This window comes from Cavia porcellus, unplaced genomic scaffold, assembly GCF_034190915.1.
Source record: "Cavia porcellus strain 051 isolate PalLab524CR breed Dunkin Hartley unplaced genomic scaffold, mCavPor4.1 scaffold_8, whole genome shotgun sequence".
Lineage (NCBI taxonomy): Eukaryota > Metazoa > Chordata > Mammalia > Rodentia > Caviidae > Cavia > Cavia porcellus.
This window is the reverse complement of record NW_026947491.1, coordinates 4534985-4559226: the sequence shown is the minus strand read 5'-3', so window position 1 is coordinate 4559226 and position 24242 is coordinate 4534985. Positions and strand designations below refer to the sequence as shown.

Genomic DNA, 24242 nt, shown 5'->3' with positions numbered 1-24242 from the left:
CAATCTTTAGAGACTCAGCGGGTGACACTCATCCGGGAGGCACTTAATGAAATGGATAAGAAGCAGATCGGAGACTAACATCTCAGAGAAGACTTCCGCCTCCCTCTGCACACAAAGATAGCCGAATATCCCCACTTCAGGATTTTTAAATCTTTTCATCCTCTCCAATGATGAAGGCAAAACGTTTCATTGAAAGAGAAAAAAAGCCGAAGAGAAAGGGTTGCCCAAGGCATTCAGCAGAGGGTAGATCGACAAACGCACCCTCCCCAGCCTCTTCAGCACGCAGAGGGAAAGTCTATTTGGGAAAGTAAAAGATTCCACAAACGCACATGCCCGCAGCCCCACTCCCGGGACGTCGCCGCCTCCCTACTTCGAGAAGGCTGGGTGGCACGTGCACGCTGACAAGGCCACTCCGGGAACGCGCGGGCGCAAAATCGCCGCTCAGGGCACCAGGGTGCTTGCAGTTTACGTGTATTTGGGGGTCCACTTCTCCAGCACGGCCCCCGCACCCTGCTGTCTTTAATTGTGTCCTTGACAGCCACGCTCCAGCTCACTTCCCTCTCCACTTTGGAAATAACCTAGGGTTCGCGTTCACCACCAGCGTCAGCGATTCTGACCCAACTTCCTTTCCCCAAATCACCCTGGCTCTTTCGCCCGCAGCAGCAGGAACGCAAGTTTCCCAGGTGCCCCTTGAAGCCCCAACTTCTGGCAACGCCGCCCTCCCCGCGCCTTCTCCAGCTGGCATCGCGCAGAGAGCCCGGCATGCAGTCGCCCCGGCCAGGCCCTTACCTGGGTGCGCGACCCGGGGCGCCCCCTCCCGCCTTGCGATGAACCCCGCAAGCCCGTCGCCTGGACGCTTTGCGCGCACCGCGCTCGGCCGGGAGGCGGCGGGGAGGGGGCGTGTTCCCGGGCCTCGCAATGTGGGCGCTACGTCCCAGCGGGACAGGGCCAGCGGGGACAACCGGCGCTGGGTCCTGGATCCAGACTCGCGGCCACGCAGGGCTGCGCGGCACGCGACGCGCGGCAGCCGCGCGCGCGCCCTGGCTGGAATCGCAGCCACAGCGCCGAAATCGGCGCGCAAACTTTCCCGGCGACGACCGCTCCCGCCCGCGCCGGCCGACTCCTCGCTGACTCTGCCCGCGCCGCCCCGCGGGGCTTCACGCCCACCGGGAACATGGCGCCCTCGGCCGCGCACCTCGGAGGCCCCCGCAGGCCCCGGCTCGGGCCCCTCAGCCCCCCGCGGGCGCGGAACCACAGCTCGTGCAGCCAGGGGAGGCGAGGCCCGCGGGCAGCCGACGCTACTCGCGTCGCCAGGGGCAGCCTGGGAGGAGAGGGCTGCGTGGGGACGGCGGTCCGAGCCCCGACGGAGCAGCGGCCCCGTGCGCGGCGGGAGACTCGTGCGCAAAGTGGCGCTGGAGTGGCGGCGCCAGCGCTGGAATGAAGCCGCTCCGCCCTCGCCAACTCTGGGCGCGGGGCCCGCCCGGCAGGGTCGAGGGGACGCTCTGCGCCCGGCGCTGCTCCGCAGAGCCCGGTTCCCGGCCGGAAGCCCGGCGGGAGCCCCCGGCCAGCCCCGCTGCCCGCGACCAGGAATGCGCTCCGGGCGCCGGCGGGGAGCGAGCCCGTGCCAGGCGCGGCGCCCGGGGCGAGCGCGGCGTGAGACACACATGTGTGCAGGGACAGGTGCACTCGTGCCCGTGTGTCTTTATTTTCCTGCAGAAAGCCCGCCTAGAACACGAGCCCAGGACGCCCGAGGAGTTGTTTTCTACATTGACACCGCGCACGAAATGCAAAAGGGAGGCAGAAAAACCACCCACATTTTCCTTCTGGAGAGGAGGGAAAAGACGAGCGAAATTCATGCAGCTTGCGCGCAGCTGGAGAGAGAGGGAAACCCGAGCGAGGCGTGCGCCTTACCGGGGGATGCATTTACTGTCTCATTGCAGAGTGTCTGCCAGGGTGCAGCCCGCGTCCACCCGCCCCCCCCCCCGCGCGCGCCCGGACGCCGCTCAGCTCCTCAGCCGCTACCGCCGCCGCCGGCTCCGGGCTCGGAACTAGAGCCGAGGGCGAGCGCGCGCGCACGGCCCCGAGCGCCGGGGGCGCAGGAAACGCGTCATCATTCGGGGACCGCGCGCCGCGGTGGGCTCGGCGCCGCTTGGTCGCTGGGTCGGCTGCGCCGCTGCTCTGGGGTCTTCCAGGCCTCATGGCCCGCCGCTGTGGAAAGCGGCTGGGGGCGCGGACGAGCGCGGCTCCGCAAGGCGCCTCTGAGGAAGAGGGGTTCGAGTCCCGATCCACTCGAGCTCCCGGGGCGCGGGCCGGACCTCGCTGGGACTGAGGAAGCGGCCGGTGAACCGGTGGCAGCGGGGCTGTGCTGTGCTGAGTTAAAAGTGGCCTGCATCCCGCCTGCCCTTTGTCGCGCTCTTTGCCCCTTCGGTTTACCGGCTTCAGGAGCGACGCGAGGTGAAGGTTACAAGGGAACAAGGAGTCTAATGACGCGCGTCCCGTGGGATCAAGCTAAATACAGGCGGGAAGACCGGACCGCTGAAGACCTTTGTGTTAACTCAATCTCAGTGTTCGGTGGGAGTGTGATTTTTTTCAGTTTTTTGTCTTTTCTGTTTTTTAATCTTTTTATTTTTTTTTTTTGACACTGGGGCTCAACTGTGCAGTTCAGGCTGGCCTTGAGCTCACCTTGCAGAACTTGGAACGATCCTCCTGCCTGAGCCTCCCGAATGCTGGGATTATAAATGTCGCCACTGCGACCGGCTCAGGGATTGTGGGTGGGTTTTTTTTTGTTTTGTTTTGTTTTGTTTTGTTTCCTGCTTAGTTCTTCCATCTAGTTTTTCCTGTAAGAAATACATTATTTTTGTGATTTCAGGGGGGAAAATTAAGAACTTTTCTTGTCAATACAGAGCAGTCAGTGTAGACCCTTCTTAAGAAACAGTACATCTTCAGTTAATTGAACTTAGTGTTTTTCTTGAAGCGAAGTGTTCCTGCAACTCATATGTGAGTTGATTTGTAAATTGAAACTATCTTGAAAGAGTCTTTGAGACAGACTAAGACTGGACATTCTGTGAGAACACTCACTTCTCATCAAGACTGATGAGCCCCTTGGGGTGACCTGCATCTATAGTCCCACCTCCTCCTGAAGCTGACACAGAAGGATCACAAGTTCAAGGCAGTTTATCGAGATCCTCTCTTTAAAAGGGTTGGGAATATAGCTCAGGACTCCTTGGGTTCAATCCTCAGTACCAGAGAGGAAATACTGATGCACTCAGTTGATTATGGCCTCAGAGATCTTTATAATCTCAGAGTACAACTTTGTGATATAGTCCCTTTTGCAGAGAATAAATGTTAAAAGTCAAACGCAATCAGTGTGCCAGTTACCTCCACTTGACCAAGTCCTAAAAGTTGCAGGGCACAAACTGTTTCTAATAAAATACTTGGCATTCACTACACTTTCTTAAATTCACCAACCTAATAATGACCAATGGTGGCGGCCAACCACCTCAAGGGATGGTTAAAAAAACAAATGTTTATTGATTTCAGTAAAAGCTTGATAATCTCATTTAACTGATCCTAGATTTTCTGTCAAATCACAACCATATTTCTGTAGCTCAAGTGCCAGAGTTACATAAGCTCACTAAGAGAGGAAAAACTCACTGCAGTTAGTCATTTTCTCCTCATACTTCCTAGTTCATAGGGCCTGGTGGATTCCTGTCAAGCATCTCAAAATCATTACTTTTTCCCCCAATCTGGATTCCAAAATTTTCCATCATGTAATCTCTCCAAAGTAGCCCTACTACCTATCAGTACCTACCAGTGAGATTCTTCTCAAGATTATAAGGTAAGCTCCACAAGAGCAATTCTGTGTAAAAAATTTCTGTGTTCAAAAGACACCTGGTTGTTTGATAAAAGTTATTTTTACACTGCCTCTTTGGCTAGTTCCTTAAGCATTCTCCTGTTAGGCTGTCAACATCATCTTGGGATGCGAGGGTATAAAGCTGCAGCTTGGTTTAGTAACACTCTTCAAAATGCAATTAAATCTTAAGACATTCTGAGCAGGGGGGTGCAAGTGTCAATACCTGCACGTTTCTGATTGAGTTAGCGCTGTCTGGAGGCTTTCTGAGACCTTTCCCCTGGTGAGGAAGAACAGCAATCCCAGAGTTCTTTGCTATGACTGTCCTGGCTTCAAACTGACCCAGACTGGACACTTCCTGTAGCCACACGTATGACTTCAAAACCATTACTGTTTCTTTGGAAAAATCTACTAACCACTCTATGACTAGTCATATTTTTTGAACAACTTCCCCAGTAGATGTAAAAGTTGATTTTATCAATAATCTATGTAACTTTTCTTAAAGTGAGACTCCACCCTTAAACTTAAGAAAATAGTTCGGTTCCTCTCTCTCCCCTCCTCCTGCCCTTCCTGCTCCCCCCTTCCCTCCCCCTCCCTGTTTCTCTCTCCTGGAGCCAGGGCTTTGTCAGCTTTTTTTTTCCAATGCAGGGTCTTGCTGAGTTAGGTAACTGTCAGGCTGCCTGCAATTCTCCTGCCTCACCCTCCCAGAGTGCTGGGATTATGGATGAGCACCGCCATGCCCTGTGTTTCTAAATTTATACCCAGTCCTTAGCGGCCTCAGACTATGCCAGTCCCAGAAACAGTTGCAGACAGGCAAAAAATTAATTTATTTTTAACAATGTGTAACAGTTTGGGGATTGACTGCACCCAGAACAGGAAAACATACTGATGGTTTATTTTAAAGTATCTAGAACGCTAAATGAAGTTTGACAGTAGTTAAGCAGTTTCCCAAGCCTTTGAATATGGTCTTGTTTCCTGCTGAGCGGATCCTAATTGAAAATAACATTGTGAACAAAATGTAGCAGCATAAGGCTCTATTCCCAGCACTTGAAAAACTGAGACAGAGAGAACAAAAATGTGAGTCTTGGGGCTGGGGATTTAGCTCAGTGGCGTAAGCACCTGCCTTTCAAGCAGGTGGTTGTGAGTTCGATCCCCAGTACTGATAAAAATGAAAAAGACAAAAAAAAGTCTTGCATGGGCAATTTAGTGACATTTTGTCTCATAATTTTAAAAAGGAGTGATGTTAAAGAAAAAGCCATGGGGACACACAACACACATGCACACAAATACTTTTGTATGAATAAAGAATGGACTATTTGAAAAAGTAAACAAAAGAGATCATTTCCAAATCACTTGAAAAAAAAGTCTATCTGTAAGGACAACACCATCCAAAACATCCTACTGTTCCACAATGAGATCTGTAATTACCAAATTAAAGGCTGCTGGTGCCAAAGAGTCCAGTGCTGAGATTCCTCCCTGCCCTGTCCCTCCCAACCTTAGGCTCCTGACTTCCTATCTGCCTGCACCTGCCTGTAACTGGGGTCCAGTTTCTGAGTTTTCCTAACTGAGCAAGCCCAACTATACTATATCCATATTGAAGAGCAAAAAGATATCCCACCAAACCTTTCATTTGACTTTCATTTATAGTTCTGTCATATTCTGTGCCATATTAAAATATGTTCTGGGCTTCTTTGATACAATACACCAAGAGTTCTTGTTTTTCTCTGCTTTCAAAATGCTTGTATCCTCCCCCTGGAGCAAGGTGGAAGTGAAAACCACGTTTTCTAAAAGTTGCCTATTACTCAGAATCAGTGATAAAAACAATATGATCAGCTTCTATTCTCATTTGACATTAGGTTTTTGGAAATGTCCCCATTTCTTTTCTAAGGATAAGTTGTGAGAGAGTTAGTCTAGTATAATTCATATGTTAATTTTTTGTTCTATTTTGAAGGAAAACACTTGACATTTTACAAGAATACATTTTAGCTTCTTTCTGTCCCTAAAGGTAAGGCCTCATCTCATTCCTATTTGGGGGCAAGTGACATATTAGGTTTTTCTTTTTTGTATCGGGGTTTGAACTCATGACCTTGAGCTTGCCAGGCAGGTGCTTGTGCCGCTGAGCTAAATGCATAGCTGATACATGTAGATTTAACTGTCCCTTTTTTTAAAAAAGGAAATTGATCAGATAGATTCAGGGAATGATTATCATCATACCCAACACAGGACGTGCTTGAGATTAACTTTTATTTTCCTGTGGTATATGAAACATACTGCAGATGGTTCTCCAATGTCTCTGAAACAACATACTATGTAGAAGAATACCAGTAATTATTTTTCTCACTTGGATTTATTTTTAATCCAAATCATAGTTAATGTAGAGTGAATAGTTTAAAAATCAGAATGTTTTTCTTTTCATTGATTTAAGAAGACATGTTTGGATAACAATATCATGATTTAAAAATCTGTTTAAAACATTCTTATTGTGACCCAGGTATGGTGGCACATACCAGGATTTCCTGGCATTCTGGGAAACTGAGGCAGGCAGATTTGAAAGATCTAGCTCAGCCTGAGTAACTTAGTGAGACTATGTGTCCAAACTAAAACTTATGCTATGTGGGTCCAGGGATCAAACTCACAACCTTGTGCTTGCCAGGCAGGCACTTATACCACTGAGCCCTCAGCTCTGACAAACTAAACCTTAAAAAAGGGTGAGGGATGCAACTTAGTGTGAAGGCCTTGGGTTCAATCCCCTCCCAAATGTTGGATTAGAACTTGTCTACAGTAACCCGACTCTGCAGCTCCTTCCCCCTCTGCAGTACTGATGGAGAGGCTGGCTGATCCTGAAATCTTATGGCTGAATTGTGTTTTTAGATTTAAAGCATCAGGAGGACTTCCTTTGATCATGTGAGGATTTCAGACCAGAAGATGAAAGATGTGCTGTGTTTGATTAACAGTGTACCTTTGCCACAGAAATCATCAACTCAATCTCCAGAGAGACAGGTAATGGGTATGACACAAATATTCAATCTTCTGTTTTCAGACAACTGCTGTAATAGAGTAGCAGTCGGAAGGCAGTTTTAGGGCAAACTTTATGCTTGAAAGAACCAAAAATACAGGAAAGGAAAATAAAATAGAAAACATACTTTAAATAAAATTAGAAATATAAATCATCTTAGAAATGTTGCAAATAAAATAATGGGGATAAAATTTCCTTTTGTGTTGGACTTTAAAGTTCTGAGTCACTTTAATTGAAATAATTTTCATAGCATAAAAGAAATGTTGGGCCAGGCATGGTGGCACATACCTGTAATTTCAGCACTTGTGAGGCAGAGGCAGGAGGATCACTGAGTTCACAGCCAGCTTGGACTACATAATGAGATCAAGGCCAGCGTGAACTACTAGTGAAAACCCTCCTCTCCACCACAAACACACAGAAGAAATGTTGGATTTTTGCTTACTTAGAAACACATTTTGAGAGAATCATCTGATGCTGAACTTATTTTCTAGGGACCTCTGATGTTCACAGCAGCTAAATGATAAACATTAATGAATCACCTTATCTGCTAGAGTTATACATAATTTTATCTTTTAAACATGATGACAATCTTAATTTGTAAATTTCAACTATTATTCAGTTACAGAATTTATCCTTCCTTTTTTATTTAAAATTTTTTTAAAAAACAGTATCCTGCTGTATAGTTCAGGCTGGCCTCAAACTCACAACAATCTCCTTGCCTCAGCCTCCTGAGTGCTAGGATTATAGGCACGTGTCCCCGTGTCTGGATGTCATGTATTCTGTTGGAAGATTTATATATGGCGTGTATGAGTTTTTCCATCTCTGAACTTTGTTAGTTTTCAGTCTCGTGTGTATTTAATCCTGTGAAATTCATATTTTGTTTTTGTTTCTGTGTACTTTGCTAGGTATCGTCAGTTCCTGTTGCTTCAAGTGGGACAAAAGTTCTCCTTGGTACTTCATTATTGCTGAGTGAAATGGATGCAGGTAAGGAGTGTAAAAGTGTGTTTCTAAATTATCTTTATCACAATAACATTTTCAGAAAAGTAGAGGTGTTAGGAGTGCATTACAGCAGTCTGCTGGTTCTGGTTCTCATGCTGTTACCTAACAGTGTGCCTTCAGTTATTTACGTTTGGAAGGTCAGGTTTCTTTACTAAAGCCCTTTTGGTGGTCAACAATTTTTACTTCAGGTTCTAAATAAGCTACTTGATGATCTGATCTCTGTGTGATCCTTTTCCATAGCCATGCTTAGTTGATCTTTTGAGATTTCAAGCTAGAGCATAAGCTTGGCAGAGATAATAAGTATGTCTGTTCTGGTCACTCTTAAGTTCTTGGGGGCTGACACAGCTTGGAACATGGTAGATGGGTCAGTAACTATTTCATGGAGTACTCAGTGAGTGAACTAAGCCAAAAATGAAGTCACTGAAGGAAAGATTGTAGTGCTGTTTGATTTCAAATTTGATTATCACGTGCCTAACTGAGTCACCTCGTGGGACTTGATAAAAGCTCTGGGGCAGTTTTGAGTGTGAATATAGAGTTACATCTAATGCATAAACTTTGCCTGAGAGGACTTGGGCTTGAGTGCTTTGTGCAGTGTTTAGTGGATGTCTTTCTACTCTAGAGTCTGACGATGAGTATTTCGACGCTGAAGACGGTGCCTCCCAGGTGCCTAGAGGTGCGCCAGGCTCCGAACCCCGAAAGGCTGCGGAGGTTCCGAACGAGGCCCTCGTTAATCTTCTGCTCAAGTTTGAAGTTAAAGAAGTATGTGTACTTTTTGTCTATGAATGTATTCTTGTCATCATTAAACTGTTTCATGGTAGACCACACATCAGGTTAGGAAAATGTACCCCCACACACCATGTCAAAACAATGAAAGTCTTTTTTTTTTCTTTTTTTTTAAATAGGGATGACTTGTGGTTTGATCTATTTTGGAAGAGCTCAGAGCTTTTAATTAGGATTTGTGTTTTTTCAGACAATTTCTGACTTTTTTTTTGTGGTACTGGAGATTTAATCCAGGAATCATAGAGCTACTTCCCTGGCTCTTTTTTGTTTGTATTTTGAGACAAGGTCTTGATAAGTTGCCCAGGCTGTTTCTGACCTTGGATTCCCCTTTGTAGCTGGGATTACCAGCATGTGTCACAAAGTTCAGCTTATTTTTTTAACTTTCATTTGTGAGTTAAATAATAGTTGCTCATTGTCATATTTATAGTTTGGAAAAATGTAAACATCCTAAATTTCCAGCATGCTTTTTCTGCCCTTTAAAAGTCATCTAGTAAGCTGAGTGTGGTGGCACACAAATGTAATCCCAGCACGCAGGAGCCTGAGGCAAGAGAATCCCGCAAGTCCAAGGGCAGCCTGGGCTACAAAGTGAGCTCAAGGCCAGACTGTACTGCTTAGCGAGACCCTGTCTCAAAATGGTCCAAAAAATAAGTCATGTAGTAAAAGGAAACCTGGAAATATGGTCATGGTATATAGTTACTTGATGAAAATGGAATGTACACTAGCAAGGACATAATCTGTTTAAAATTTCATATACATGTTTTCTTTGATAAGTACAGATTGTTCATCTCGGGGTGCGGTGTTTACAGCTACAGATCTGAGAAATGTCACTGATTTGACTTGTGCATGCGGACCAAGCATTGCTGGTATTTGTTTGAAGTGAGATGCGTTAGCCTTTTTAGCCTGCTGTTTCCTCTTCCTCTTTGACCCCCAGTAGCAGCAGACCTCTCAGCTTTGTTTTCTATTGCACTCACATACTTGCTCTCCCCCACTGCTGCTCTTTGTCCTGTCCTCTTCATCTCCGGGCTGTATCTTTGCAGCAGCTTCCTGACCGCTGCTCTGTTATCCATAAGGCAGCCAAAGCGACCCTTTTAACACGGAGGCCGCGTCCTGGCGCTGCTCTGTTCGTGCCCTCCCCTGGCTCAGTGATGACTTGTGCTTTCCTGTGGCCTGCAAGGCCTTGCAGGGATCACCCGCCTGCCTGTTTGGGCCACTGTTTTCTGCTTGCTTCCTCTGTTGCGGTTGTGTTTCTTGCATTCCTCCAGTGAGTGCAGTGCCGTCCTCCACCAGACATCGGTGTTGATGTTGGAAATGGGTGGGGAGCGCAGTCCTTGCCCCGCGAAGTCCACTAAATGTGTTTTTTCTCACATATGTGCACCAGAACTTTCTCTGCTTGCCATTTTTTTGGTTGGGGACACTTTCCTAGCATGGCTTGATTCTTGTGTGCTTCAAGCGCTTGTATGTGTCTCCTCACTGGGAAGACCTGACTACCTCAAGAGAGCAGTGTTCCTTTTCCTTCTCTCTCTGGCATGTGGGGCACATGAGGGCAAGAACTATGTCTGCCTGCTTAACCTTGGTCTTTTTAGCTCCTGGGACAGCCTGATACATGCATGGTACATGATATGCAATAAATACTTCATTGACTATTGAATGAACTGAGGTGAAAACAGAACTATTGAAGGAAAAAGAATAATGCTGTTTGGAATACTTTTCCCAGTAGAACTTTTTAAAAAGGTTTCTATAGTGAAATCTATCAGTTTTTTTCTTTATGACCCAGTTTTAGTGTATGCCTAGAAAATTCTCACAAAATACTTACCCATGTTTATATATATATAAAATCTATGTATGTATATATATATATATATATATATATATATATATATAACCTATGTTTATATATATATATATATATATATATGTATATATTAAATGTATATATTTTCCCCCTATTACTTTTGTGGGTCCCAGGAATCGAACGCAGGACCTTATGCTTGTCAAGGCAGGCCCTGTGCCACTGAGCTATATTCCTGGCCCCATGTTTTATGTATTTATGATTTCATTGCTTTTGTTTAAATAATGCGTAGGAAGCTTATTTTGTATATAAAGTGTGTGCTGAACTTTACTTACTGTATTATCTTGTTGTTATCTTCTGTTTTTGGTTGCTTTTGGCTTGATTTTTCTTAAGTACATAATCATACCACCTGCTAATATTAGTGTGCCTTTTCCATAGTTTTTCTATTTTACTGGCTACCATTGCTGTTTATCAAGTTACCCTCACGCTTAGCTGCTTAAGACAGCTATTTTTGTTTGCTCATGCATTGTGGGTTAGGAGTACCAAAAAGCCCAGCTGGACTACTCTGGGTTTGCCTGTTGTCTTTGATCAGGTGTTACCTGGGGCTTCAGTCACTGGAAGCCTTGGGGTGCAGGTCCTTTGGTTCCCTTGGAGGCTGGCGGAGGCTGGCGGAGGCTGAGGGCTGGCTGCTATCTGGGCTTGACTCTCCAGGTTCCCATGGTGATTGTCAGCTTTCCCAGGCCCTTTGTGTTACCAGAGTCCTCTGCGCTCTATTGATTGAGGCATTCATAGGCTGTCCAGGTTCAGGAGGAAGCAGCACAGACCTCTGTCTTTTGGAGAGTGTATTAAAGAATTTGGGGGGAAAATAAATAAATAAATAAAAAGAGGGAGTTTATATCTTTTAAAAGATACCATGCTTTGCTTTTTATTATCTAAATGTATCAGCTGCCATTCCACAATTAACTTAAGTAATATGATAACAAGCACTCTCGTCATAACTTTTTCTCTTGTTTTTGTTTTGTAGACATGGTCTTGCTTTGTAGTGCAGGCTGGCCTTGAGCTATTGGCAATCCTCTTGCCTCAGCCTCCTGAGTGCTGGGATTACAGGCATATGCCCGCTGCCTGACTTTCTTGTCATAAATTTTTACTTGAATAGCTTCTGTTATCACCAAATGTGATTTTAGTTTGAGAAAATATTAAGGAAGACTTCATAAATTCTAAATTTTTCTAAACTTAAGTCAACAAAAGATGTTAAATTTCACCATAATCTTTTATACAGGAATTTATACTCTTGATAATGATAATTTATAACATTAAATAACTTTATGGTGGGAAAGGGGTCTGAGCAAAGTTTTAACTGTATTCATGGTGATGTGTATGGAGAAAGACTTTGTTTTTTATTTGAACTATGACTTAAACTTTTGTCAACTTTTCACTTGGCTATGCTAATTCTTTTAGGTAATTTTGGAATTTACTAAACAACAGAAAGAAGAAGATACAATTCTAGTATTTAATGTTACTCAGTTAGGAACAGAGGCCACAGTGAGAACTTTCAACCTAACTGTGGTGTCTTATTTAAAGAAGATCAGCTTGGATTACCATGAAATTCAAGGTAATATTCCTAAAAATGGAAGTGATAAAAGCAGCACTTTTAAGCATCTAAAACACTTTTATTTCTATGATAGTATATATTATAAACAAGAGTAAACATTGTTCAAAACACTTTACAAATAACAATTCATTTAAATCTTATAATAACATAGTGTTACTGTTGGTAGTTTTATGTAACTAAGGTATAGATTTCTTATAAAATTTACCCTTGGTCTAACAAGGAGTAGCAGAGCCATGAATGAAATCTTGGCAGTCCGGCAGGCTAGCAGTCTGGGGTTGCTGTTCTCAGCTACTCTGATCTGTTACCTCTGCCTTTGTGTAACTCTCCTTAGCAAACACAGAGACAGACAAAAAGGGTCAGAGAAGAATTCAGTAGCTTCCTTCATGTCATGTATTTATGGCTAGAAGACTGGAGAGTTTGTCTCTGAACCTACAATGTTGAGGGCCCCCTTTGTTTTTTTCTTTCTGAGACAGGGTCTTACTATGTAAGGCAACTGGTCTTGAATTTTGCTAATTTAGCCCCAGCTGACCTCAAACTCATGGTGATCCTCCAACACTGCTTCCTGAGGGCTGGGATTACAACAGCTGTGCCTGGCAGGTCCCAGGCTTTCTGTGCAGTAGTGGTCACATGTCATAAGCTCCAGTTAAAAATAAAAATGGGAGAGTACGAAGTTCACTCTCTTAGAAGCTCGACAACTTTCTTCATCTCAGTATTTATCTTGTGACCTCAGATATTTGAGGCATGAAGGAATAAAATGTATGATAATTAAAATTCTTTAGTGCTTCAGTCAAATATAGAGGCCTGGGTTTTATAATTTGAGAGTATTTGTAACTGAAATCAGCCTCAATTTAGAAAAGAAATATTTTACGTTACTATTTTTTTGTACAGAAAGAAAGAATTTACAGAAAGAAAGAGGGAAATGTAGATGATAAATTTTCTAGGCTGTTTTGTTGTCATGGAGGATTAGGACTTGGGAGAAAGATGCCCTGTGCGGTGGGGAAGCAGGAGTAGAAGTCCAGTGGTAAGGTGGGCGGTGGGCGGCTGCTCCCTTCCCAGGGCCTGCGTGCGAGCTGCTCCTGGCCCAGGTGCAGGGGTGGAGGCTGCTTGTGTTTAAACTTTCCAGGAAGCATTGCAGTTTGCTTCTCTTGAAATTCTCTTCTCCCAGTCTACACAAAGTTCTCTCTCTATAAAGTTCTTTCATAGAATTTTAGACACAACAGAATCCCATCCAACTTGTTCGTTACATTGTTGAAAAATATGTCTGTAGTTTAAGTCAGGAAGGATAGAGGTGAGCTGGAATTGATATTTCTTGATGCTGGCACCTGTAGTCTGTTCTGCTGCCTTACTAATGAACATGTGGCCTTAAAAATATCTAAAGAAGCTTTGATTAGTTTTGAACAGATGTGAATTCAACTGAAAATAAATACATGTTTTAAAGTAAATTAGATGCCTAAGGCAAGAACTTGGAGTGGCTTATTTCTCCATGAGTGATGGTTTTAGTATTTAATAACCATGAAAATATGCACAGGTATTCTTTTGAAGCTTAATTAGCAGCTTTTATAAAGAAGTGTCTAGCAAGTTCTAGAAGCAACTTGTTTGAAAATGGTTTTTTTTTTCTGTAGGATCAAGAAAAAAGCCCCTTCACTTGATTAGCTTTTCTGACAAACCTGGGTCAGATCTTTTAAAAGTAGAGTACATTAAGGTAAGGACCATGGCAGTGCTGGAGAACCTGTGGAGAGATGAGAGCTCAGACTGCACCCCAAAACCCACTTCTTTATGGCAGAATGCCAATTAAGTGCAATTAAACCTGAATACTGAGATTTTTGTTTAGGAAAGAACAACTTCTACATTAGCATCTTTTGTCTTTGATTTGCCAGCACTAGTCTGGACTGTGCCCCTGGGAAGTGGACAGGGCAGTGTGTTACTAATCATTCTGGGTGGTAGGTTAGTTTTTAACTGTTTCTTTTCGCACTTAAACACCTTGTTTCTCTTTCACTAAGTGAAGAGCTATTAGAAGGCTGCTGACCTCTTATTCTCAAATGCAGAAGCCTGGGCGGAAGGAGGCACTGTTTCTCTCTTTAGGGGCATAATTATATGTCCACACTTGTCTGTATAGTAGGTGACAGTTTGGCTAAGCCACATTCAAAGAAAAAAACACATTGGATCAGGTGCTGCAGAGAACTCCCAGGCCTGGAAAGAGACCAAGAAATGCACCAGGAAAGTGCTGAAGTAATTGATAAAATTAGGTTCATTTAAGATTTAATAGGTTTGTTTTAATCACTTATTATTTATTGAATGTCTATATGTGTTTCTAAATGGATTACACTACCAGGTGCTTAGAGACACAGATGACAAACATTATGTTTTGCAGGCAAATTATAAACTAGAAGGGAGAGGTACAAAAATAAATAATTAAAATGTGTTGATTGGTTGACAATATGATTATTATATAGCAGTGTAATATGAATATAATAAAGCAAAACAAAAGCATTGTGGGAGCAGACAAGCAGACAAGCGATGGCAGAAAACTCACAGGAGGTCATTTTTTTTTTTTTTTTTTTTGTCTTTTTCTTTTTTTTTATCGGTCCCGGGGATCGAACTCACGATTGCTTTTTTGCAAGGCAGTCGCTTAAGCCACTGAGCTAAATCCCTGGCCCTGGGAGGTCATCTTTTGTGTTTGGAGTTACACTGTTTGTTTCAGGGATCAGAAATACAGTGAATAATAAGGCTGGGAGATTGCTTGAAGCAGTACAAAGACTTCATTAAATCAGAGCACCCTGGTGATTGGATTTCTAAGAAGATGAGGTTTCTTTTACTGGAGATGTAAACAGACTTACCAGAGAAGTGGACAAGGGATTTCAGCATTAGGTGTCCAATGTACTAGATGACCTAGATGACCTTTGCACCTTCTACCTCCCAAGGTGTATCATTCTCACACCCTGCTGTAGGTTCCCTGAAGTGAGTACTTGTTCTCCCGGGCTCCCAGAGGAGAACACACAGCATGTTACAGTCAGTAAAATGCATGACTTTACAGTGGATTAATTACTTTGGTCTTAATTCCTTTGTTCATTTTTTATTTAGGCTGATAAGAGTGGACCTAGTTTTCAAACCACTTTTGAAAAAACTGAACAGACATTTAAGGTAAGAAATTCTATTAAAGCATATATCCTATTGAAAATAATTATTAATGGAAATCTTTAGTATTTTGGGGGGGATAGGATCTGTGTAACTTGATGATATAATCAAGAACCAATAAAAGTTATAAATTAACCTTGTAAATACTCTGATTTTTAGTAAAGCTGTTACTTATTTTAAATTTTAAAAGCCAAAGAATAATGATGATATAAAATTTCAAAACAAAGTAATAGGTTAACAGTGGTTATGTATTGTGTATTGTTCCCTTCAAAGTGATATTCATGTTACAAGATATAGGCATAAAAATGAAAGAGCAAACTTTTTTTGGACAAACTAATAGTTTAGTAGTATAGTTATCTATTGAGTGTATATAAAGAGTATATGTACATAGCTGGGCGTGGTGGCTCATGCCTGTAATCCCAGCACTTGGGAGGCTGAGGCAGGAGGATCGCTGTGAGTTCGAGACCAGCCTGGTCTACAAAGTGAGCTCAATGCCAGCCTAAACTGCATAGTGAGATCCTGCTTCAAAAAAGACAAAAAAAAAAAAAAAAGAGTCTATGTACATATAGTCTTTCCCCTCTTTGTTTTCTCCTTTCACCTATTCCAGTTGTTCTTTCCTTTTGAGCAGATTCTTTTCCTATCACTTTCCTCAGTATCTATTGTATATTTCGGATCTTTCTTACTCTTTCAGTGGTTTTTTTTGTTTTTGTTTTTTGGTATCAGGGATCGAACTCATGAACTTGCACTTGCCAAGCAGGCAGTTACACCACTGAGCTAAATCCCTGACCCCCTTTCAATGTTTTACATAAGAGAGACAGTACAATACTTAACACATGTAAGTCTGATTTATTTCACTTATGAGTTTGGTCTCAAGTTGCATCCATTTACTTATAAAAACCTCAAGTTTGTCCTTCTTTATAGCTGAGTGGTACACCATTTTATAAAAATACCAGATCTTTTTTATCCATTCCTCAGTTAATGGACACTTAGGTTGTTTCCCAGATCAATCCAATTATAAATTGTGCTGCTGTAAACATTGGTGCACATTTACCACTTTGACATGATGTTTTCAGTTCTTCTGGAAACTGCAAAATTACCCAGTCGAGGAATAGCTAGATTGAATGAGCCCTCCAGTCCTAGTTTTTTGAGTAATCTCTACACTGATCTTCACTGTGGCTGCATTGGTCTACACTCCCACCAACAATGGAGAAGGGTTCCTTTTTCCCTACCGACATTTGTTATTGGTTGATTTCTTGGTAACAGCCATTCTTTGTGGAGTGAAATGTAATCTCAATGTTGTTTTAATTTGCATCTCTCGAATGACCAGTGATGTTGAAGATTTCTTTGTGTATTTATTTGCCATTTGTATTTCAACATCTGAGAAGGGCATGCTCATCACAGATGCCTATTTTTGAATTAAGTCTTTGAATTTGAGGGGCCTGATATTTTCAGCTCTTTATATGTTCTAGTAAGTCCTTTGTCTGAGGGACAGGAGGCTAAAATTTTTTCTCTATGGGTTTTCTTTTCACACTGTGATTTCTTTTGAAGTGTAAAAACTTTTTAATAAGATAAGAATCCCAGTTGCTGATTCTTTGAAGTACTTCGATGCAGATTGCATTTTTGTTCATGAATTCTTTGCCTACCTTGTGTCTTTAAGATTTCTATTTACCTTATCTTCCAGTAGATTTAGTGTTTCTGTTTTAGTATTTGGATCTTTAATCCATTTTGACTTTACTTTAGTGCACGGTAATAGACACGGATCTAATTTTAGTCTCTGGCATGTGGAAAGCCAGTTTTTCCAGCACTGCTTAGTAAAGAGGCAGTGAACATGTTCCAGTGAACGTTTGCCCCCTTTGTCAAAAATAAGGTAGCTGAGTGTCATTGTATTTCTGTCTGCATCTTCTGATCCATTCCATTGATCTTAAGGTCTGTTTTTTTGCCACTACTATGCTGATTTTATCACAGTAGCTTTATAGTATAATTTAAGTCAGGAATTGTGATGCACTCTGTCTTGCCTTTGTTGCCCAGGATTGCCTTTGCTATTCTAGGTCTCTTCTGTTTCCAAATGAATTTTAGGGATGTTTTCTCTAGATCTGTGAAGTATGCTAATGGTATTTTGATAGGAATTGCATTAAATCCGTATAATAGTTTTGGAAGTATGGCCATTTTCACAGTGTTGATTCCTTCTATCCAAGAAGAAGGGATGGCTTCCTATTTTCTGATACCATGTTAGGTCTCCTTTTTCAGAGTATTGTAGATTTCAATATATAGATCCTTCATATCCTTTGTTAGATTAATTCCTAAATATTTCATATTTTGGGTGAAGGGTATTATTTCCATAATTTCTCTGTCAGTGAGTTTTTTGTTTGTGTGCAGGAATGCTATTGATTTTTGAGCATCGACTTTGTATCCAGGCACACTGCCGAATCTGATGAAGTGTAGTAGTCTTTTGATGTAGTTTTTGGGGTCTTCTATGTAGAATGTCATGTCATCTGAAAATAATGATAGTTTAACAACTTCTTTTCCTATCCTTATTTCTTTTATTTCTCTCGCTTGTCTAATTACTCTGTATAATGTCTCCAGAGCTATATTGAGTAGGAGTGGTGATAGTGGACATCCTTGTCTTATTCTTGAAGCATCTGTGACAAACCAGCAGCCAATATCATACTAAATGGACAAAAATTAACCCTGTTACTTTGGCTGGCTGTGTCATATTACAATTTTTTTTTTTTGAGGCAGGGTCTCTCTCTGCAGTTCAGGCTGGCCTTGAGCTTACTTTGTAGGCTAGGCTGGTCTCGGACTTGCAACGATCCTCCTGCCTCAGCCACCCAACTGCTGGGATCCCGACTGTACACTTGCAAGGCAGACATTTATGCCGCCGAGCTAAATCCCCAGCCCTTGCAGTGTTGTTTCTAAAGAAGGGAATGCTTTAAATAAGGGAACAGTGATCTATAAACAGCTGAGAGGATTGTAAGCTTCAAGTAATACAGGGCTGAGAAAGTGTGTAGGACACAGGGAGGGAGGTAAGTGCTCCTAAAGAAGTGGCAGCTGGTGCTTGTGGGTTGCACCAAAAAAGAGGGTTGAGAGGGTCTGGTTTAATAGGTGAACTTTCCTCTTTGATGTGTGCATGTGTTTTTCTGTTGTTATATTTTTTATTTTGAGACAGTGTCTGGCCTTGTATTCCTTCTTCCTCAGTCTCTCTGAGTGCTGGAATTATAAGCATACTGTTTGTGTACATTTCTTTCCATGCAGAAATGAGAAAACGAAAGATTCTTTTCCATAAGGAACTTTTGTTTTAACTTGCTGTTAGAAAACCACTTTCTTTGAGGCAATTTGTGTTGTTGTCTTAGCTTTCTGGAGTCATTTTTCTAAAAGTGTAGTACTTTTATGACATTTACTTTCTTCTGTGTTTATGACAGGACCATTTTTGTAGTTTTAATGATTTAGTAACAGAACTCTCCCAATTGTTAATCTCACAGATGCCACATTTGGAATCCTCTGTGGATTTAGTAGTATGTAGTGCTTGTGGAGTTTCAGGTTCTGACTTAAACTTGTTATATGATCATGATGAGTAGTGAATGGGAAATGTACAAAGATGCATGTTGGGAATACAGGTGGCCACGTGCAGCAGAATATGTGCTCCCTGGGCAGCTGCTTGGGAAATGGAGTGATTAGGGACCTGTGCCCTAATCTGCGCTGAGCACTGAGTGAGAACATCTAATTTGCTCTCTCTGCACCCCTGCCTTGAGGGTCATGACTTAGCTCGCTGCTGTCTTCCCAGTGATGGAAGCTGCGACGCCGTGATGCAAGCCTGGCTCCCTGTCAGGCCCCTTGTGCATACAGCAGCTTGGCATTTGCCAGTGAAAAGTAACTTTGTTTTAAAACTTTTTAGGTGGCCTTTTCCTCTTTGAACTTGTTGCTGCAAACCCAAGCTCTTCTCTCTTCTATTAACTACCTGACAACCATCCTTCCCTCAGATGGCCTTGGAGGCCATCCTGACCCAGGGACAGGCCAGCTTCCAGATAGGTGTTACAAGCCAAGAGCCCAGATTTCGGATAGGAAAGTGCTCAGTTCAGAGTCTGACCTTCCTACTTAAACTATGTGGCTGTAGGTGCATTGTTTAGCTATTCAGAATTTTATTGTCCTTATTTACTTTGTTTTACAGAACGTCACCAACTTACTGACATTCAGACTGAACTATAAGATGCGTTTTGTTGGCTTACGAACAAATCTGGAATAGAATTTGTTCATAAGTCGGGGACTGACTCTTCTTTTTAAATTGCAAAAGGAACGTCTACTAAAAAGCCTAGTTTTGTAAGGCAAAAGAAGTATTTGAAATTAAGTTTGTAATTTAACTTGTGTATGTGTATATTTCTGTTTAACAGAATTGTGGTTCAGTTAATATAGAAAAGTCTTGAATAGAATTTATATTATCTGAATTGTATTGTGAAATAACTCTTATTTTCTTTTTAGTGATTGTATCCTTTAAAGACAGTGATGTTATTGGCTTCAGATTGTTTGCCAAGTTAAATGCTTTCTGTGTCACCATTTGCAATAAGAAGAGCAGTATTGCTGAAATCAGGATACAAGGTAACAAGTTCTGGGGATATAGCCCAGTGGCCTAATGCCTGCCTGGCAAGCATGAGGTCCTGAGTTTGGGTCATGGATCCAAAAAACCCCAAAAAGATAGAAGGTAACATACTTGAGAAAACTGAGGCAGGAGGAGCTAGAGTTCAAGCCCAGCCTAGGTAACTTAGTGACTTAGCCAAGACGTCATCTCAAAAAAATACGAAATGAAAAAGGCTGCGAATGTAGCCTGTTGGTGGCACTGGGTTCAATTCCATGCATCACCAAACAAAACAGAACAAAAAACAAGGTAAAAAATACAGCGTTAAAATTCATTAAAAGATGAGCTTTTTTTTCTTTTTTCATTTATTCCCTTTCAATGTTAAAGAATACACGAACGAGGCCTTCGGCAGGGGTAGAGCCAGCAGGATACTGTTGAATCGGGTGCTTTTTTCTTGGGGCACAGTTGTTCAAGGGCGTCGCCGCGCTCCTTCATGGCGTGCGCTGGTGCTGTGGGCCTGGCGCAGGCTTGTGTAGGGTGGAAGAGTGCATGTCCACGCAGAAATGCTGACGGGTGGCAGGAGTGGCAGTCCGGCTTGCACACGCAGTCTGCGAACATCCTGCTCTTCACCAGCCTTTTTCATCATGGGTGTAGTTATCTGTCTGTATGTAGTGATGGAATGGAGGTTAGTACTGCTCTGTGCATTTGTGCTTTCTGCACAGCAGCCCTTCAATGAGAGAAAGCCTGTGAGCCATCAGTGTCTATAGAGAAAGCTGCTGAAATGCATCTCGCTCTGTCTCTGGTCTTAATAGTTATAAGAATGTATTGTCATTTGCTGAAGGTAAAGATATGCTCAGTCTGTTTCATGAAATCCTTTAAGAATTTAAGAACCTGAAAGGTAGGGATTTCTTTTTGTCCTTTCTAATCTGGTAGTACATCAACTAGAATGAACTGGATTTGTGACACTTCCATAGTCTCCATGTAGATACCTGGGTTTAAGATATAAGGGATATACTAAATCCCGAGATCATCTCTCATGTACTTTTGTCAGAGGATTGAAAATTCAGGTAATTAATGTTTATTAACTTAGAAGTTGAGTGTTTATAAAAGTATAAAATATCTAATATTATAGCTTGTTGATCAGTTGGGAATTGAGATGTTGCTAAATTTTTAAAAATTGCACCATACAATAGAAATAAATATCTTATTCATTCTAGATCTATAGAAGTTATATTAATTTTTTTTTTCAGGCCTCGACTCTTCTCTTTCTCTTCAGTCAAGGAAGCAGTCACTTTTTGCCAGACTGGAAAATATTATTGTTACAGACGTTGATCCTAAGACAGTTCATAAAAAAGTAAGTTGGACTAAATAAATGATTACTATTTTTTTGGTGATTGCATATAAAATCCAATTTTAAAGTAATGTATTTGAAATTAAGTATACTTCATGAAAATGTTTGGTTTTTTTTATAAAGATTATAAATATAAACCATATTCTAAGTGGTAATTTACTTTGTCATTACTTTGGTAGAAAGAATATGTTCACATTTCTGTTTTTCAGGCTGTGTCAATAATGGGAAATGAAGTTTTTCATTTTAACTTGGATTTGTACCCAGATGCGACTGAAGGGGATTCATACACTGACATGTCCAAAGTGGATGGCGTGGTGTTGCTGAATGTTGGCTGCATTCAGATTGTCTATCTTCATAAGTTCCTTGTGTCCCTTTTGGTAAAATCGCTATTTTCATATGAGTTTTTCAGCTGAGGAAACAATGCTGATAGTTATGATTGCAAGTGTTCCAAATCTTGCATTGTAGGTGATATTGTTTGATTAGATGTGGTAGTTATGTATGAAGGTTCAAGTAAATTGTCTTAACAGTTAAAATCTGAGTGATTTAATGATTTTTGTGTTGAATTGAAGTTACTTTTGTTAGAGTAAATATTGAAGCCGCATTCTTCCATGCAGAAATCATGAGAATGGATTTCCGTCCTTCCTTTTCCTTAGCTGTGTAACCCTGTGTAACCCCTGTGTAAGCCAGGCAGCTCGTGACCTTGGATGAGTTAGTAGTTGCTCCCATCTAACATGGTCACAGCAGGCTTAACAGAAAGTTACCTGTCCTAAAAGGTGTCAGCATCATGGAGACAAAAGGTGGTGTCCCTCTTGAGAGCCTGCTTTCTGTTTCAATTTCTCCGTACTTCCTTTGTGTCCACAGAACTTCCTGAACAATTTCCAGACAGCCAAAGAGGCCCTGAGCGCAGCCACCGCGCAGGCTGCAGAAAAGGCCGCCACCAGTGTGAAAGACCTTGCCCAGCGGAGTTTGCGCTTCTCTGTCAGCATTAATTTGAAAGCACCCGTTATTGTCATCCCACAGTCTTCTGTTTCCAGCAACGCTGTTGTGGTGGACCTTGGTTTGATCAGAGTTCAGAACCAGTTCAGTCTTGTGTCTGGGGAAGGGTCTGTAAATCCTCCTGTGATCGATAGAATGGATGTGCAGCTCACGGACCTGAAGCTGTCCAGGTGTGTTTTCCAGTGTTTCCGGGCTTAAGTATTAGGTTCACTTTTCCTATGATATTTCATGATCATTCAAGTTCATACTCAACAGGTTGCTGTTTCACAGAATCAGTGGTTTTTTTCCTTTTTAAAACTGGAAAAATAAAGACTGTACACATAAATGTTTCATCTACATTCACCAGTCTGTTATACATTTGCTGTCATTTACTTACAGCATCTTTACAATGTAAAACATTTTTGCTGAATCATTTAATAATAGACATCTTGACCTTTTGCCCCTAAATATTTCACCATGTGTGTCCTATAAACAAGAAAATTCATTCTCTTGATGTTAACTACAATGTATTTATGAGATTCTGAAAATATAGTATCACCGTAATATCACCTAACGTGCAGTCTGCATTAAGGTCATATCAGTTGTTGCAGTGATGTTGTTTGTAGTAATTTCCCCTCCCCTTCCAGAATCACACATAACTGTTTCCATTCTTACTGAGAAGAACTTCTTTCCTGATAAATGCTTTCTCTAGAATAGTTCTTGCACCTTTTTCTGTCTCTTACAATGATGCTGGTTTGAGAGGTATAATCTGGCTGTTCCATGAAACAACTCTTTTTTTGAGTGATTCCTCATGGGTTTTGATTAAGCCGAAGCATTTTTGGCCTGAATGCTCTCTAAGTAATACCCTCAGTGCTCACACTGTGTGAGACATGAAGACACACAAAAAATTAAAACTCAGGACCTATTCCATCCAAGGTGATTTAACTATCCATATTTTAAAAAGTAATACTCATAAGACAGTTGCAGAAAATACTGTTGGAGAGTAAATTTGTGAGACATGTGATTTGAGAATGTTTCTGTTACTGTTGTCTTTTTTGGTCTCCATACCAACAAACGCACAGTCACACATCACTTAGCAGTGAGGCTGCCTTCTGAGAAACGAGTTGTGGGCGATTTCATCATTGTGTGAATGTCACAGTGCTCCTTGGATGAGCCTTGCTGGTGTAGGTCAGTTGTTTTGATGTGGTCTTTTGTAATCTGGATCAACAGTCAGCAAGAGATGATGAGGCTGTTGTCAGTGTGACGGGGCAAGCTGTTGTAGTTACATTTGTTTGGTAAATATAGTTTAACGTAATAAAAGTATAATAAATCCATAAGCCAGTGACAGTAGTTTATGATCAAGACTTTGTACTCTGTGTGGTCTGATGTGCTGTGATTCTGTGTGATTGGCTGTACAGTAGGCTTGCTCACAGCAGCATCTCCACGCCCACACATCGTGCCTTGCACTACCACCCAGGACAGTCGTGACGTCTCTAGGCAGCAGTCATTTGTCCTCTCCATTCTGATCTTGTGGAAACATTCCTGGTCCACTGTAGCAGTATGTTTGAATACCTCTGTTTGGTGATTTTAACTCGGCTAGTCCTCAAGAAACAGTTTGATGATTTCTTGCACATCTTCAACGGTGTAAATTTCTTTTTAAAAGAAAAATGTTTTCTTAATAGTGTACAGTGTATGACATTTTAATTTATCCCTGATAGTGGATTATCAATTAATTATAACTCGGTTTTGAAGTGAAAAATTCAAGTAATGCTGCTTCAAATCAGTATTTTAAAAAGGCAAATGACCGCTTGCCTTTGCTGTTTTAAAGACATGTTGTGTTTTCCTCATACATGTCCACATCTGATGTTTCTGTTTTTCTTTAGGACAGTGATCCAACCAGGCACCTCCCAGCCTGATATTCAGCTGTTGCACCCAATTAACTTTGAGTTTTTTGTAAATCAAAATCTACCTGCAAATTGGTATCATAAGGTACCTGTTGTGGAAATTAAAGGACATCTTGATACAATGAATGTAAGTGCACAAGTGAAAAAACAAAACAAAACAAAAAAAACCCTTGGTCATTGAAGTCTTACATTCTGAATACTTTATTAATATAGAACTCCCTGAAAAGTAGAGTATTTTACTGAATGATGTAAGAATTTCAGTAA

The 24242-nt window shown here is 41.8% G+C and overlaps 1 protein-coding gene across 1 annotated transcript in view; it reads left to right on the top strand.

Annotated features, from left to right (window-relative positions):
• Positions 1-329: 329 nt before the first annotated feature.
• The window catches only part of LOC100726528 (intermembrane lipid transfer protein VPS13C), a 91409-nt gene continuing 67496 nt past the window's right edge, over positions 330-24242 (top strand). Inside the window, 14 exon segments of the mRNA XM_063254229.1 lie at positions 330-2497; positions 6722-6747; positions 6750-6850; positions 7772-7850; positions 8485-8624; positions 11893-12046; positions 13669-13748; positions 15128-15187; positions 19074-19170; positions 19580-19771; positions 20999-21102; positions 21309-21476; positions 21961-22265; positions 23958-24105. Coding sequence (XP_063110299.1) covers positions 330-2497; positions 6722-6747; positions 6750-6850; positions 7772-7850; positions 8485-8624; positions 11893-12046; positions 13669-13748; positions 15128-15187; positions 19074-19170; positions 19580-19771; positions 20999-21102; positions 21309-21476; positions 21961-22265; positions 23958-24105 — 3822 coding nt within the window.